The sequence below is a fragment of the Spermophilus citellus genome (assembly GCF_964194105.1).
Source record: "Spermophilus citellus genome assembly, chromosome: 5".
In the NCBI taxonomy this organism is placed as follows: domain Eukaryota; kingdom Metazoa; phylum Chordata; class Mammalia; order Rodentia; family Sciuridae; genus Spermophilus; species Spermophilus citellus.
Window position 1 is genome coordinate 10,011,850 of NC_138186.1, and position 17,024 is coordinate 10,028,873.

General features: G+C 44.4%; 1 protein-coding gene across 2 annotated transcripts in view; it reads left to right on the plus strand.

Moving 5' to 3' along the window:
* Positions 1–16,111: 16,111 nt before the first annotated feature.
* The window catches only part of DTNBP1 (dystrobrevin binding protein 1), a 131,006-nt gene continuing 130,093 nt past the window's right edge, over positions 16,112–17,024 (plus strand). Inside the window, exon 1 of one of the 2 annotated variants that reach the window (XM_081294279.1) lies at positions 16,112–16,360. In XM_081294279.1, the coding sequence (XP_081150405.1) occupies positions 16,305–16,360 (56 nt within the window). In that variant the 5' untranslated portion in view covers positions 16,112–16,304. The remainder of the gene's footprint in view (positions 16,361–17,024) is intronic. The other variant, XM_081294280.1, reaches the window with a different exon arrangement.

Genomic DNA, 17,024 nt, shown 5'->3' on the forward strand with positions numbered 1-17,024 from the left:
GATTACATCAAATTGGGGCCTTTCAGACAGCAATAGATCACAACAGAATTGAAAGTGATAAAGAGCACATGACAGATTTTTAAGAAGTTACATTATCTGACATTCATATGTGCCATTTTAAAACACCTGCTAGAGACAGTTAGGAGACCCAGGGCTTGGCACAGTAACAAAATACGGTGAAAGTACAGACTGCCTCTGGTTTTTAAAATAGTCAGCTGAAGTGTAAAATTCGTACAAACACCCTTAGTGCCTCCTCTGCCTCATGCTCATGACCCACGCAGGACCCCCCAAAACACTGCCATCATGTGAGATTAAAGTGGCTTCAGAGGCAGCAGAGAAGTCATACGGTTTTCCTCCTCACCACACTGATTCTAGGGTGTCAAGAGGGAAACTGGGGACTTGGGAGCCAAAAGGTCCGGGTGAAGATATTGGTTTTCCTGGGTGAGGATATTGGTTTGCCTGGGTGAAGATTTTGATTTTATTGCCTGCCAGCCCATGACTTTGGTTACTTAACCTCAATTTCTGAATCTGTGGAACAAAACAATAATGCCTGCTTCATAATATTACCAAAAATGTAAAGTGAGATGACACACATGTAACCCTAATAGAAGCCACAGCCTATGTGGTCAAGTTTCTCCGTAGCAGAGAACCCAGTTCACAACCAGTGGTAATATCCCTCACAGCCCGCTCGCTCATTTCTTTTCCCCATTTATTTCAGTCATGTCCCCTTATTTGCACACCACCGAGACACCCTGCACCTCTGTTCCCTTTCTGCCCCCCTCAGCACACTCCCTACCTATCCATTCCACCTTCATGCCTGTGTTATAAAGAGAATTTGATCCCTTTTTCCCCAAAGTCCTTTGTTTTCAACTCCATCTTCTCAGATTCTATTTTTCCAGGGCCATTATGCACCAAAAGGATACCAAACCCATTCCAGGAGGGAAATACCAGAGGTTTGTTTTGGGAGGATGAAGTTTGGCAGAGAAGGGAGTTTTAATTAAACTGGAATTGTAGGCTTTTCCTTGTCAGTATGGGAAGATGATGCGATAGAAAAAAAATCTGTCAATGTTCCATGTTGGTAATTTTCACACCCTGCATATGAAAAGAAAATAGCACAGGATGTGGCACAAAGCAAGATCTCAACATTTGTCAGTTCCTCTTCCACTCAGCATTTCTCCCAGCTATCAACTGCTACATAACAGACTGTGCCAAAACTAAGTGGCTTAAAACAACAATTACTGTTCTCTCTTTCTTGGTTCTGGTTGTCTGAGCTCTGCTGGCCAGCGCTCACTGGGGTTTCCTGTGTGACTGCAGTCAGATGGCAGCTGGAGCTGAAGTCCTCAGAAGGCTCAGCTGCACAGTCCGGCACCTCAGCTGGGTTGGGTGAGAGAGCTGGAGGCTGCTGGGCCACTTTCTCCCCATATGGTCTCTCAAGGTGGCTGCCTTGGGCTTCCTCCCAGCATGGCTGGCTGAGGGTGGCCAGGCTTCTTACAACAGACTTGGATCTTCAAAGCGAGCATTTCAAAAGACCCAGGTGGAAGCTGTAAGGCTCCTTATGAAATAGCCCCAGGATCTTTCTTATGCAGGCATCACTTTTGCAAGATTAAAATCAAGTTATGGAGCTAGCCCAGATTTTAATGGAAGGAAAAAGTATGAAAGTAAGAGTATAAAAACTGGGATATGCAGTTGATTGAATGGTGTCATAGTGTTGTAGGGACAGACAAGGCAGGGTACCAAAGATAGCAGGAAACAAGTTTTATTTGGCTGCAGCCAGGTTCAGAGGGCACAGCTTTTGCTGTAATCAATCAATCCCCTAAACCCTGAGTTTAGGTAGTTTCAGAATTTTATACCCAGCATGTAAGGGGAGGGGCTCAGAAGTTTACACAAAAGCAGCTTTTTTCTTTTGTTCTGGGCAAGTTAACCCTTCAAGAACAACACTTGAAAAGGGGAGAGCTTTTTCTCCCCTTTCTTTCCTCCCCCTGCCAGCTGTTAGCATGAAGCCCAGTTGGTCACTTCTCTTATCTTAGAGATGTAGACATCTCTGTGAAGCCCAGCTCAAGGCCAGAGGCCTTGTTTGCACATTTCTACAAACTACTATACTGGAGACATGTTTGTGAAAAACTAGTAAGGGGGTGTCCAGCACCTGGAGTGCTGATTTCTTCCCGGCCAGTGGCCAAGTAAACAGGGCAATAGGAAAATAGGAAGTTTATCTACACTGACCTCTTTTGTAGAGACTCTTTTGCTGACAGTCCTAAAATCAGCCATGGTGAAGATTTCTGGAGCAGCCCAGTAAGACTTTTTGTGAAGGAGTGGGTGCCACTATAATAGTTTGAATCTTGAATGCCCCCCACCCAAGGTCCATGCTTGGTCACTAGCCTGTGGCACTATTGGGAGGTGGTGGAACATTTAGAAGGCAGGGCCAAAGAAATAGGTCCAAGGAATCAGCGACTCTTGTCCCTGAGTTCATGATGCAGACAGAGTAGGAGGGAACAGAGACCGTATCACTCTGGGTTCTTGGTGTCAAGCAACAAACCAATCCTGGCTATCTTGAACAGAAAGGAATTCTCCTGGAAGGATATGGATGAAGAGAAGAATGGATTCAAAAAGGACAGATCTAGACACCCCTAAAAGATCTCACTAGCAGAAATTACTAAATGGCCTTGTTTGGCCATCCCCACTGGAAGGGATTGGATGAATTTCATTTTCAGTCCTAAATTCAAGAAGGAAGGCAGCAATCAGTGAGGCGGGATTATTTGGCTAGAGAAATGATGAAAATACAGGAATCCAAATGTCACTCGAATATATCCAACAGGAGAGGAATAATTCCTCCAAATGAGTGCTTTTACCCAGAGAAAGTTACAGAGTGGTAGACACCAAAAGCAACATTCATCTGGGACATAAATCAGCATCTGTGTGCAAGAACAGTAGCGCCAGTGCCCAAATGCAGGGTCCTGCCTCAGCAGGCTGAATGACCAGTACTGCATTGTGGCGGGATGTGCTGCTGGATGAGCCAGAAGGGGCTTGTTCTGCCCCGAGAGGCTAAGGGGCTGTTGAGACAGAGGGGCAGTTACAGTTGGTGACAACCTTTGCAAATACTTGATTTATGGTTATTTCTTACCCTCATTAGATCCTCCAAACTCCTCCTGCCGAGTGACACCCCAAACACAAATTCCCCCTTGGCAAAGATGGAAGGTTAATTGATTCTCTTTGCTTTCTTGTTTATCTCAGTGAGGGACAAGAGTTTGAGTAAAGAAATAGAGAAGGAAGTGATGATTTGGGGAATGTTAAAGAAGTCAGGGCTGACCCAGATGACATGCAGGAGTGCAGGACCAATGAGGGCCAGAGCCCCCTGGACTGGGGGACAGTTGAAACTGGCCTCAGACCCAGAAAGGGGGGGAGAGAAGCTTTCTTATCCTCTCCACCAAGGACTTGGTCCCTGCCTGCAGGCCCAAAGCTCAAGTTCCTTTGGTTGTTTATCCACATTAGGGGTTGGACAGGCTCCTGTAGAAGAGACCTTGCAATCAAATCACCATTTATAGGCTTTTGGAAAAATGCATCTTGGGTTTCTAAACCTTGACAGAAACTCCCACAGCCTGTTTTTCATAGAGAGGACACTGTCTATAGCACATCAGTTGCAATTTTTTGGATTGGATGTAATCCGAGTGATCTGGCTTGGCAGTACCATGACCAAGCCAAGATTCATCTCACATGCATATAATTTAGTTAAACCCTTAATGATGCCCGATGGCTTTTATCATGTCTGTCTCCATGTCTATTTAGTCTGATTTACAATGGACTGGCTCCAAGCCATGCCTCTGTGGGGCACAGATAAACAGAGTTTAACCAGAGCTCTTAAGCAAACTCAAACACACCTCCAACTCTCAATGGGAGGCCTGGGTAGCTTCTCTGAGATATTCCTGTCAAGGTCTGTCTGCTGGACAAGGACACCTCCAGGCTAAGGGGGTGAGAGGAGAATTGGATTCCCCAGTCAGGAAACTCTCCAGATGGGAGTGCACAGGAAGAGTAAAAGCAGGGTTCCCTGCAGGGGATTATGTCACATGCCCTTCAAGTACAACTTCTTTCCCCTTTCCCCAATCTGTTCTCTCTCCCTGTCATTCTAAGATAAGCTGAACCAGAAGAGGGGGAAACAGCAGAAGTGAAACCACAGTCCAGTCTGGTCCCATCCTCCTCCCTGGTAAAGCTAGGCCAGCTCTGAACTTGGGAGGGAAGGAAAATGGGGGCGTCTTCAGGCTGAAAGGACCCTGTGCATGTGTCTGAGTAGCTGCAAAAAATTAATGCATTTCAAACACATCCCCAGCTACTTCACAGCAAGAAGCAGTGAAACCTCCTCCAGTTAATTCATCTTAATGTTCTCTCTATTAATTTAGAAAAACTGTAAAAAAGCAGGAATATAACCTGATGGTATTTTAATACTAAATCATCTATACAGTGAATCTTGAGCTTAAAAATATTCAGAAAATGAGATGGATCTTGGAAAGGAAGCCCAAATTACACCAGCTTTGCAGATGGAGAATTGAAAAATGTTCAGTTTGGGACATTTGTCTTTCTGTGTCTCACTTTTTCTTATGGAAAAACATGGTAGATTTTGAAAATAGAGTAAGAATAAAGAGCTCATTTTAGCAACTGGTCAAATGAGAGGACGCGGGAAGAGTGCATCTATACCCGATGCACAGTGTTCTCCTTTATGAAATGAGAGGACGTGTGAGGTCATCTCTGCATGGCCTTCTGACTCTGAACTCCAAGAAATTCAGTGCTGACTTTAAGCCACAAAAGCAATGCTGAAGGCATCGAAATACCTGACTTCAAATTATACCTCAGAGCTATAGTAGCAAAACTGCATGGTACTGGCATAAAAACAGAAACATAGACCAATGGTACAGAATAGAAGACACAGAGATAAAATATACCCATATACAGTCCTCTGATCCTTGGTAAAGGTGCCAAAAACATGCGTTGGAGAAAAGACAACCTCTTTAACAAATGGTATTAGGAAAATTATTTATCCATATGTAAAAGGATAGAACTAGACCCTAGTCTGTTACCTTGCACCAAAGTCAACTCAAAATGGACCAAATTAGGAATTAGACCAGAAACTATGCAACTCCTTGAAGAAAACATAGGGTCAATTTTCTAACATATAGATATAGGCAACACATTTTCAATAGGACCCCTAAAGCTCAGGAAATAATGCCAAGAGTTAATAAATGCAGTGGCATTAAATTAAAAAGATTCTGCACAGCAAAGGAAATAATTAGGAATATGAAGAGAGAATCCACAGAATGAAAGAAAATCTTTGGTAGCTACTCTTCAGATAGATGATTAGTATTCAGATTATATAAAGAACTCAAAAACCTTCAGAATAAAAAAACCCAACAAATCATCAATACAGGGGCAAATGAACAAAACAGACATTTCTCAAAAGAATAAATACACACATCCAACAAATATATGAAAGAATGTGCAACATTGTTAGCTATTGAGGAAATGAAAATCAAAACTACACTGAGATTTCATCTCCAGTTACCACCAAGTATACAAACAATAATAAATGCTGGAGAGGATTTGGAGAAAAAAAGAACACTTTTATACTGTCAATGAGATTGTAAATTAGTACAACACTATGGAAATCAGTATGGAAGTTCCTCAAAAAACTAGGAATGTTCATATATGAATACACCATCAGTAAAACCCCACATCACTTGTGGAGTTTGGGTATAACCACAAGAATGGAATCCTAATTAGAATAAGTTATACTCCATGTATGTATAATATGTCAAAATACACTCTACTGTCATGTATATCTAAAACCAACAAGAACAACAAAAAGCCTAGGAACCATCATCTGACCCAACTATACCACTACCTAGTATTTATCCTAAAGAATTAAAAATAGCATACTATATAATACATGCATACCCATGTTTTGCTTTGTTTTTTTGTGGGGAGGGTATCAGGGATTGAATTCAGGGGCATTCAACCACTGAGCCATATCCTCAGCCCTATTTTGTGTTTTATTTAGAGACAGGGTCTCACTGAGTTGCTTAGCACCTCACCGTTGCTGAGGCTGGCTTTGAACTTGCCATCCTCCTGCCTCAGCCTCCTGAGTCAGCATATGCATATTTACAGCAGCACAAAATTCACAATAGACAAACTATGGAACCAACTTGAGTGTCCATCAACAGATGAATGAATCAAGAAAATGTGGTCTATATACACAAAAGAGTTTTATCCCACCATAAGGAAGAATGAAATCACATCATCTGCAGGAAAATTAATGGAACTTGAGAACATATGTTAAGCAAAATAAGCAAACTGAGAAAGCCAAGGGTTTCATTCATATTTGGAAAATAGAGAGGAAAAAGGAAAACAAGGGGTAGGAGGTTCATGAAAATTAAAGGGAAATTGTTAAAATAGAGGAAAGGGACTGGAGGGAGGGAGGAGGGAAGAAAAAGGGGAAGTACAGGGGAGTGAAACTGGCTAAATTACATCATTATATTGTGTGCCTGGGATAAGAAAAAGAAACTTGGTGCTGCTAAAAAGCATGACAGTTTCTCAAAGGTCAACCTCCAGACTCAAGAGAACAAAGGTATATGGATCACCATCTGGTGTTACAGTGACGAAGCTAGGAGCCACAGCCAAGTAATATGATGCATGGCATTTTTGGTTGAAAGGTGATGCCAGCAAGCTATTGAGATGATATGATTATGTTAAGATTTGCATTCATATGGATATTAGACTCCTGTTGTTCACCTCGGCCTGCTACGGGACTCCTGGAGAGTTCCCATTGGTGGGGAAGTGTGGTAGGAGGGAATTCCGGAGGAGGAACTTCCTCTTGGGATGGGGAGAACACCGCGTGCGTCGGTTGGCAATTTTTCCCGGGAGCATACGGGGCATTGGTGGCAGTTTCAAAAATAAAGTTTGTTCCTGCTTAAGTGACATGACATAGTTAAGGTTGTACATTGTAATGGGTATGTGGCTGATGACAGTGGAATTCCCCAGTCATTTATTCTAGTCAAATGAACACATAAGCTAAAGTTCATTCCTAATAACTGTGCCCTTCACATCCTATCTGGAAATGAATAACTTAAAATTTTACTGCTGGGCAAAATAGAAGGCATGGAACTAAAATGTCAATAGGTAGCAGTAAACTAAAAAAATTTAAATCCACTCTCCTTTGATCTCATTAAGTCTCAATTATAAGAGCTACTGGATGCCTTTGTAAGGAATTACATTGATACTCACTACTTTCTGTTTTTTTTTTCAAATAATCTGTGCAAATGTGTGTGTGTGTGTGTGTGTGTGTGTGTGTGTTTCAATTAAAAAAAGAAAGAAAAAGAATTTGAAGTGCTATTTTTTTGCTGTAACTTAAGGTTTCAGCTCAACAGGATATATTTAGCATTAAGCCATTGAAGCTTTGCATTTCTACTAGAAGTCATTAACGCACATTGCATTGGGTCTGTTGGCAGGATGTATATAATTAATATTTGTATTCATTTCCCAAAATAATTTCCCACAAAAAAATGCATCAGGTTATATTTCCAAAAGAAAACTGGACAATTGTCTTAAAAAGTGTGAAGGGTAGTAAATGCTTCACTGAGGTTTTCCTGTGGCACAAATGTTGATATGGTTTCATGTGATTAGGAAGAGCTGTGATGTGGGATGCAGTCCCCGCAGAGTGGCTGTGAAGCCGAAGCAGGGGACCATCACGGGGAATTGGTGGGCATTTGCCCTCCGCGGATTTCTCATACCTGAAACCACAGCTTGACACTAATCCTCACTTCCATTCCCATTAGCTATTTTTAGGGCAAAGAACTTGAGACTTTACACCACAGGTTAAATTTAGTGATGGCCTTGAAATAGAGTTAGTGGAAACTGTCTTCTCACTCAAAACACATCGTCGGGTTTAGGCAAAATGCACTTACCCAGGATGCAAAAAAGAATATAAAAGAATGACAGGGAAGAGGAAAAATGGGAGCATTGTGAAGGCTGGACTTGATCCTTGGCTGAATTCCATTTGGCCTGTGGCACAGGCTCCCAGATCCAATTTGTTTTATAGCTGCAATAGTGAAAATGTAATAAGACATACCAACATTCAGGGCAATGATTTATATTAAAAGATGAAGACAGCATGGTTTATGGTTCCCTGTGAATAGACAAAGCATTTTAAAAAGAGAAACTATTCATTGACCCATATTTCCCAGACTGCACCCTCTAGCAGTGCAGGCCAAGGCACCCGAGGACAGGATCGGGGTTCTGACTCAGCACTCCTTCCAGAAGAACCTCCAGGATGCCACCCTGCTTCAGCAGCTTGGGGGATAAAATTGTTATTCAGGTTAATCTTCAACTCACCTATATCAATGAATGGCTTTCCTCCTCCTTAGGGGCTCTTCTCCCATAATAATCCCCCAAACCGTCATGCTTTCCTTTGGCTAGAATCAAAATTCAGATGTGCCTCCTTGTAGCAAGAGGATAACTACTAGAGTAGCAGTAGTTGTTGGTTGTTTCATGCTAAAATTGTCTTATGCACCCAATGAGATCATCTCTGTACACACACACACACACACACACACACTTCCCACCTCACTTTCATTATTTTTAAGGTGGCCCTTCCCTAATAGAACTTAAGTTGTACCCTGGGCTCAGGTGACTTATACAAAGCTTTCCTATCTTACCTCACCTTTCCTCTTTCCACCAGGATGAGATTCCCCTTGGGTTTCCTTAGTCAGCTGACCTCCATGAGACTACCCAGACCCTTCTGAGATGTTTTGTGTTGGTTAACTTGAAAAGGGAAGGAACTAGAGTCTCTTTGCCCTTCCAAGAGGCTCCATGGAACTTGTGCAGATTTCCCACTTTTTCACCACAACCTTTAAGATCCGCCTGCTAGAAGGTTCTATTGCACCCTTCCTCCAGAACTGTTTGGATGTTTGCACATATCTGCTGGCTGTTGGCACATATCTGCGTGACTACAAGAGACCACACAAATGATTCTGCCTAGAAGACAGCCTGCTCCAAGCAGACTTGCTGTGCCCGCCATTTGGACACTGCCATATGCTTCTCCTAGTTAAATGTTCACAGCCCCTTGAAGCATGACCAAATACTTCTGAAAATCCTTTCCAGAGAAAATTAACTGGCCGTAAGTCCATTGGGATGTTGGGACCGTTTTGCGGAGCAGGATGCTCCAGGAATTTCGTTTCTATGGGTTAAGCTTTGTGAAGCTCTGTATGATGTCCTGGTCCAATTCCCCATGCTAGATAGGTGACTCAGAATGCCAGGTGTCCTCCTGCAGTGCCATAAACCTCTGAGTTTTAGTCAGTGAGGTTGGTAAGGACCAGAGGGTGACCAACTGTCTGTGACTAAATGAGGAGAAAGGCATTCGGGTCCACCCAACAGGCTGGACAGATTCCCTAGTCGGAACCTCCTTCCTTTTCTTCTTCACCTTCAGAGTCAGGTTTCGACTCCCATCCACCCATGTCTCTGATTCAGACTCACTAGGAAGCCTTGTTCTTATGAAGGAGAGTCTTCTTCCCATCTTACTCTGAGTGTCTCCAGTGGGATCCCCGCCAGGGGCATGTAGACCTTCCAGTAGGCAGAGTGCTTGGTGTGGGGGCCTGACATGGGCATGGTCCATCTCTCCCTGGCTCTGGTGGCTCTTGGTCTTCTCTATCCCCTCTCCCTAGGGTCCTGCTGGTCTGTGAGGAATGCAGTGCCCTAGCTCCCTCCTGGAGGATCTTCAGCCTTCACATCACAAGGCAGCTTGCCAAAAGCCATGTGCCCACACTTCACCAAACCAATCACACACACCGTCCAGGAGTTTGTGTTGATGTTCCTGGATTTAATTTTTGAGGTGGGCCCCAACCATACACCCTCTTTGTTCCCTTTTTCCTCCAGAGCAACAGCAAGATGAGTCTCTTTTCCTCTGGGTGGTCACCACCACATTTAAAAGAGCTAATCACCTCTTGGCTATCACCCCTCTTGACGTGTACCTTATGGTGCCTATTTCTCCATGCTTCCATCCCAGAGCTGCAAACACCCTAAACATACTATTTATAGATCCCAAACAAAGATCATGGAGGACTCACTGCAGAGGTTTGGACACTTTATTCCTTACTTGCTCCTTGGCCTCAGCAGTGGAGGGTCACAGCATACCCATAAGCAGGGGCAACACATAGGATAGGTGGCAGGCCACTGCACAGTTGGATTTCCTCAGATGTCTTTTGAGTGCATTCCTTTCCTTTACAACCAAGATCACTCTGTTTAGATCCTCTGCTAAAGATTAGAGATACGGGAAGAGGCCATTTCCTTCATTACCACCTTCTTTAGAGACCCTCTTATCTCACTACAAGCTCTCCTAGGCACTGACCAGTGTTTAATTCCACTCCTTCAGTACCTGGGAAGCCCCTTTATACCATCACAATCTTAGACTGTCCCATGTCCTCTGTGTGGCCTTCAGTATAGGGCTCCTGAGGCACTCTGCATCCACATCTTACAACAGCAGTTCTAAGAGCAAGAACCTGCCGGCAAGCACGCTAAGGTCATTAAGGTAGAATTAATTTGTTTACATGCTTGGGTTAAAGCATAAGAGCTATTGTGTTTTTAGTCCAATTTTGTTTTATCCAAGACCATTCCATCTCATTTATAATTAGGCCACCTAGAGAAATCCTTGTGCTGCAGTTACAGGAGTTTTGAGCAGATCCAACCATCAGTCCCAGCTGGCATAATGTGCAACTTCTGTTACCCAGTCCAGGAATAGGTTACTTGTTGCTAATCTGTGGAGATTATAACAGATGTTTACTAGACACTGATTTGCCATTATAAAGCTACTGTATGATTTTGTGTTAGTAAAGCAACTGCCTGGGCAAGTGTACCAGAACAGTCTATCTACTTGCACTTCAGGGATATAAAATGAACAAACACCTCTGGAATATGCAACTGTCTTAAACTGATATGAAGTGTTCTTGGATGTTGACACCTGAGGATAACATCACCTGTACTTGTGAAGGCCAGGTTCTCAACACAGTAGGCTGTACCTATAAATTTAGACATTTTCCCTCCCCCAAGGGGTCAGTAAGGCAAACCATTGGGGGCTACTTGCACAGTCCCTGGCCCACGAATGCTACTTGTCTTCAATGTGATGTCTTGAGCTGGCAGTAGTAAGTTGTCACTTCCCCAGGCAGGTTTCAGAAAATGGTCAGTGGAGGTGTCCTTTATCTGTAACATTATAGCCCAAAGCACTCCTGGCCATCTGACAGAGAGGTCTTCTGCCTTCTATCCAAGGCTTGCTTTACTTTATCTTGTGCATCCACCTCTCATGGTTGCCTTAAAAGTCAACCAGCAGAAAGTGCTGTGTGGAGGCTTCAGGAACTCAGGCTGATGGTCCAAAGACCCAGAGCACCAAACCTTACAGATGAATGAGCTGGGAAAGGGGAGGGCAAACTATAGATAGTCTCTGACTTACAGTGGTCCAATTTTACGATGGTGTGAAATCAATAGCCATTCAGTAGAAACCATACCTCAGATTTTGAATTTGGATCTTTTTCTGGGCTAGCAATACACAGTGTGAACCTTTTCCCTGATGCTGGACAGTGACAGAGAGCTGCAGCTCCGCGTCAGCCCTGTAACCACAGGTGGGGACCAATACTCTTCAGCATACACAGTGTGTTTAATGAGATTGCAACTGCATTGTAAGTGGAGCAGCATCTGTAGGGCCTTGACTTCAGAGACCAAGGATGGATTTATGGGTTCCAAAGCCGTAGTTGGCACTCTAGCAAGAAACTGCTTTTCTCTGCTGGGTAGCTCAGGTCTTCATGGCTAGCTCAGTTGTTCCTAGCCCAACTGCACATCAGAATCACCTGGGAACCTTTCAAACAGTGCAGAATGAGTAGATCATTGCCTCAGACCAGTTAAATCCAAAACTCAGGGGTAAAGCAGGCACATGGGTGTTTTAAATGTTCCCCATGTGATTCAAAGGAACAGCCAGGTGTGCAAACTATCAACTGCAATTATAATTATCAGTTGCTTCAATTAATAATGATTAATTATTAGGACTTTTCCATCTTCTCTGTATTAAGCTCTAACTTCACAATAGGTAATAATTGTCTCAATCATTTTGTTTTGCTACTAATTCTTTTTAAAGAGTTTTGGTATGTTATTAGATCCTCCCACTGGAAGATAATTCTATGCAATAGAGATTTACTATATCTCTGAGGTATACTTTCTTTAAGGGAAATGGTATGTTTGTAAGAATGCAAGATGTGGTCTCCATTAATCATGTAGGGTTCTTACATTCTTAGATGAATGAGGTCCCTTGATTTTTTTTTTAATAGATCATGTGGAGCCACATACAGAGCAACAACGACAAAAATGTTTCCTCTTTTGAGGCATGGCATAGTACTGTTCTTTTTTCATGTGAGCATAAGTATAAGGTTGGGTGCTCAATTACATTCTAGTATAGTGGGATGCACTTTGGAACACAAATAGATGAGCTGAGGTACCTTTCACTGTTCTTTCCATTTAGGTCTGTCAAATGCTCATTCCCAACTCTGTTGTTCAGGATGTCACTCCAGATAGTGTGTGACTTCTTGGCCCATCAGCTTCCATCTTCAGATGTGTTTCATCAACGCAGCACGTCACATGTTCAACTCCAGGTCTTTCATCTTTCTCCTGCAACAGGAACAACTCCTGCAATAGGAATCATTTTCCCCTTTTCATTTTGACTTCTGTTCATTTTTCGGATCCACTTTTGTTTCTTTATATTGTCTCTTCTCATCAGCATTTTTAAAAACTTACACTGTTTTTGCATTTATTAGACATGATTAAGAATGCTCATAAAATGACTAACAATGAAGAAAGACTATGAAAAACAGTGAATCAGTCAAAATGGAAGTGTCTAGGTGCAACCAGTAAAGCTATTTTTTACTTACAGGCAATTTGTTGTTGTTTTTCATAGATTGGGTATTATATTGAAATCCATGAAACTTAGAAAATTGAATCAAGCTTATGGGAAGAGGAGTTATTTAACTGAATGAAATAAAACAGATTTCATAATTCCTAGTATTTATAATTTCCAAACACTAGATACTAAGGCACCTGTCTCCAGATATAATCACTTGGTCACTTGCTTTGGAGGTAGGGGATGATTCAGTAAGCAGCACCCCTTACTGTATGAACCAACACAGAAATAAGACAAGAGTCAGCATAATGAGAATAAAACATCACTTTTACCTCTGATATGGCTGGTGAAACACATGGCTTTCATTCATGGGCAAGCAGAGCTTCCAATATTAAGCCTTAGATTGAGACTTGCCCGCCAAGTCACAAAAAAGATTGAGTCATGTGGCTACCTGAACTTACAGCAGCAGGATGAATGCACATTTCTCACATTTGTACAGAAGAAGAAAGAGGAGGAGAAAAAGAAGAGGAGGAGGAGGAAGAAGAAAAGTGGGAGGTGCTAAGCTGATTACTTCCTAGCTCACCAATCATCAACACCCCTCCTCCTCCACAGAAAAGGTAGGAAGTATTTTACTAGCAGAGGTGCCTTCTCCACATGGAAGGAAATATCAAGAGTGGAGAAGAGGTTTCCCAGCCCCAAGCCAAATATTTTATCTTAATTCCTACAGCAAAACAATTACTATTTATTGAGTATCTACTAGCGTCCACACAATGCCATTCCCTCTTCTAGGTGCTGGGGATACAGGGCTATTAGAAGGGAGGCAGTTTACATTTGGACCTGGACATACACAGTCACCTCAAAGTCACCTCACTTACCTCCTCCAATCCCATCTCTACCAGAACTTGTTTTATGTCATATATATATATATATATATATATATATATATATAGAGAGAGAGAGAGAGAGAGAGAGAGAGAGTGTAGATGGACATGATAGCTTTATTTTATTTTGTAGATGGACATGATAGCTTTATTTTATTTTGTAGATGGACATGATAACTTTATTTTATTTATTTTATGTGGTGCCAGGGATCAAACCCAGTGCCTCACACATGCTAGGCAAGCTCTCTACCTCTAAGCCACAACCTCAGTCCCTTATGTAACATTTTGATGTTTTGCATATTGCGGGTTTTTTCCACTAATTTTGAATTTTTAAAAAATATTGTATTAAAATACTATTTATTTTGATTATCAAGCTTTTTGTCCTTTTCTTAAATCTTGTACCTGAAGTGACTGTCTTCCTGCCTTACCCAGCCCTATTTTTAAAATAAATTAGTAAACAAATTAATTAGCAACTTTTCATTGCTTAAATAATTATTACATACATTTTCTAATATGTACTATGTGCACAAAGAAACAGGGTATGCTATAGGAATTGACTGGGTGGGTAATTTGGTCATGAAAAACATACCTAACTGGATACTTACATGTCATGAAGGATTCACTCAAGGAACATAAGGAGATAAGGTTATAAAAAGTCCTTAAGATGGAAATGCAGCTGAAATTTTGAAGGAACACTCCCCCACACAGAGGCTATTTGGGGCTGGGTGCAGTGGCCCACACCTGTAATCCTAGCAGCTTGGAAGTCTGAAGCAGGAGGATCTCAAGTTCAAAGCCAGCCTCAGCAACTAAGCGAGGCCCTGCCTCAAAACAAAAAATATAAAGGGCTGGGATGTGGCTTATGGTTAAGAGCCTTGTGTTGGATTGAACACAAGGTACCAAAACAAAAACAAACAAACAAAAAAGCTATTATGGCTTGAGGGTCAAGAATAGGACAGGTGAGTAGTATTTAATTTGGAAAGAGTTGTCTGAAAGCATTCAATTTTCAAGGCTTTCTAAGCTGGGATAAGGAGTTTGAATTTTACTCCAGATGCACAGAAAGCAATTGAAGAATTTTAAGCAGATGACCAAAACGACCTTTTTTTTTTTTTTTTTTTTTTTTTTGGTATGGTAGTGGGAATTGAACCCCAGGAGCCATCTGCCACAGAGCTTCCCCTCCAGCCTTTTTAAAATTTTAAGACCAGGTCTTGCTAAATTGTCCATGCTGGCCTGAAACTTGTGATTCTTCCAACTCAGCTTCCAAAGTCTCTGGAATTATAGGTTTGTGTCACAGTGCCTGGCTCTGTTTGGTCTTTTAAATAATTCTCTCTGGCTGTTGTGTCGCCGATGATAACAGATATGGAATGGTGACAGAGTATAATCAGGGAGGGTTGTCAATGTTTCTAGTGAAAGAAGATGCGGGGGGGGGGGTTGGACTGGGATGATAATAATGAAGATCGAGAAAGGGCAGCAGATCCCACAATTACTTAAGAGATTGTTGATTGGATCTGATGGGTTATGCACGGTGAGAAAAAGAGAAGAACCAGGGATCATTTCACGAGTCTTAACTTGAGCAATCTGGTTGATGGTGGGGCTGTTCACTGAAATGAAAAGACTGGAAAAGGGCAGATTAAGAGGCAAGCATGCAATGAGATTTTCAATTTTGTGTATGTTGCTCTGAGATGCATGTTGAGGAAGCAACTGGCATAAATTAAAGGGAGGAGGGACAAGGCTGAAGACAGAGATGTGGGCCTCATTGGTGCCTTGAGAAAAATCACAGGAGGTGATGGGTATCATAACCTAGAGAGAGAGCACAGGTGGAGAAGATGGAAAGGCTGGGGACGCAGCTGTTGAAATAGGAGAAAGGGTGAAGGGGAAGGGAGAGGAGCAAGGAGACCTTGTTAGCCGGTCAAGAATGTGACTGAAGGGTGGGATGCAGACACGCAAGGAGAACTAGGCGGTCCAGAAAGAATCAAGGCAGAGAAGTAGCAAATGGTATTGGTGACTAGGGGGTCCCTGGAGACTTGGGAAAACTGATCTTTTGGCGTGATGGGGTGGTCAGCAAGGCTGTCGAGACAGTTATTGTCTTTTTACCGATGAAGAAACAGAGGCTCAGCGTTGCCTAACCCACCCGAGGTTCCAAAGCCTTGGGGGGAGTCAGACCCCAGACCCAGAGAAACTAGAAGGCCGAGCCCGGGCTGGAGGAGGCACGGGCTCCCGGGGGCGGCCTGGCGAGAAAGGCCCGCCCCTTTTCCGCAGCCTGGTCGGTGCGCTCCACTGCGACTGCGCGGGCCCGGAGCGCGGCGGGGGCGGAGCGAGGGCGCTCAGGCCGGCGGGGGCGGGAACGCGGAAGGCGCTGGGGCTGCGGCGCGGGGACGCGGGGCGAGCCGGGGGCGGGGCCAGCCGCGGGAGTGCGGGGCGTGTGGTTGACAGGTGCGCTGAGAGGCGGCTCGGGGTTGGGGTCCGCGGCCAGAGAGACGGCGCGAGGCCTGAGGGGAGGCGACGCGGCGGTGGCGATGCTGGAGACCCTGCGCGAGCGGCTGCTGAGCGTGCAGCAGGATTTCGCCTCCGGGTGGGTATACGGTAGGTGACCGAAAGGGACCCAGGGGCGCCGGGCCGGCTGGCTTGGGGCTGCGGCCGTGACGGCCTGTCTGCCCGCCGCCCCGCCCCGGCCTGCCCGCCGCGCCCCGGCCGAAGAAAAGTAAGGAACTCGCCAGCGTCCGGGCCTCCAGAGGCGCAAAGTAACTTCGGTCCCGGGGGGGGCAGGTCCCGGGCGGCCGGCCCCGGTCGGCCAGCGACCTCCCCTCTCCCTTCACCCGGCCGGCGAGCGGCGTCACGTGAGAGGCGAGCGCGCCGCCCCGCTTCCGCCTGCCGGGACGCCGCCCGCGACCCCCGCCCCGGTGCGCGGAGACACCTGCAGGCTCCCGGGCGGGGGCTGCCCGCCGCCGCCCTCCGCGTTTGGCTCGCCGACCCCCTTCCCTCGCCCCCACCACGCCCAGCGAGGGACTCGGGCGAGGGAAGCGGGCGACTGCAGTGGGAGCGGAGTTAGGAACAGAGACCCACAGCTCCGCAAACGGCCGCGACACGCCTGGGAACTTTTCACCCCCACGCCCAGCTCGCACCAGATTCCAATAAAAAGCGAAAGGGGATGGAGTTATTAAAAAGCCCCCAGGTGATTCCGCTATGCAGCTGCCTGGGAACGAGAGAGCGGGCTCCGGACGGCCTGGGCGCTCGTC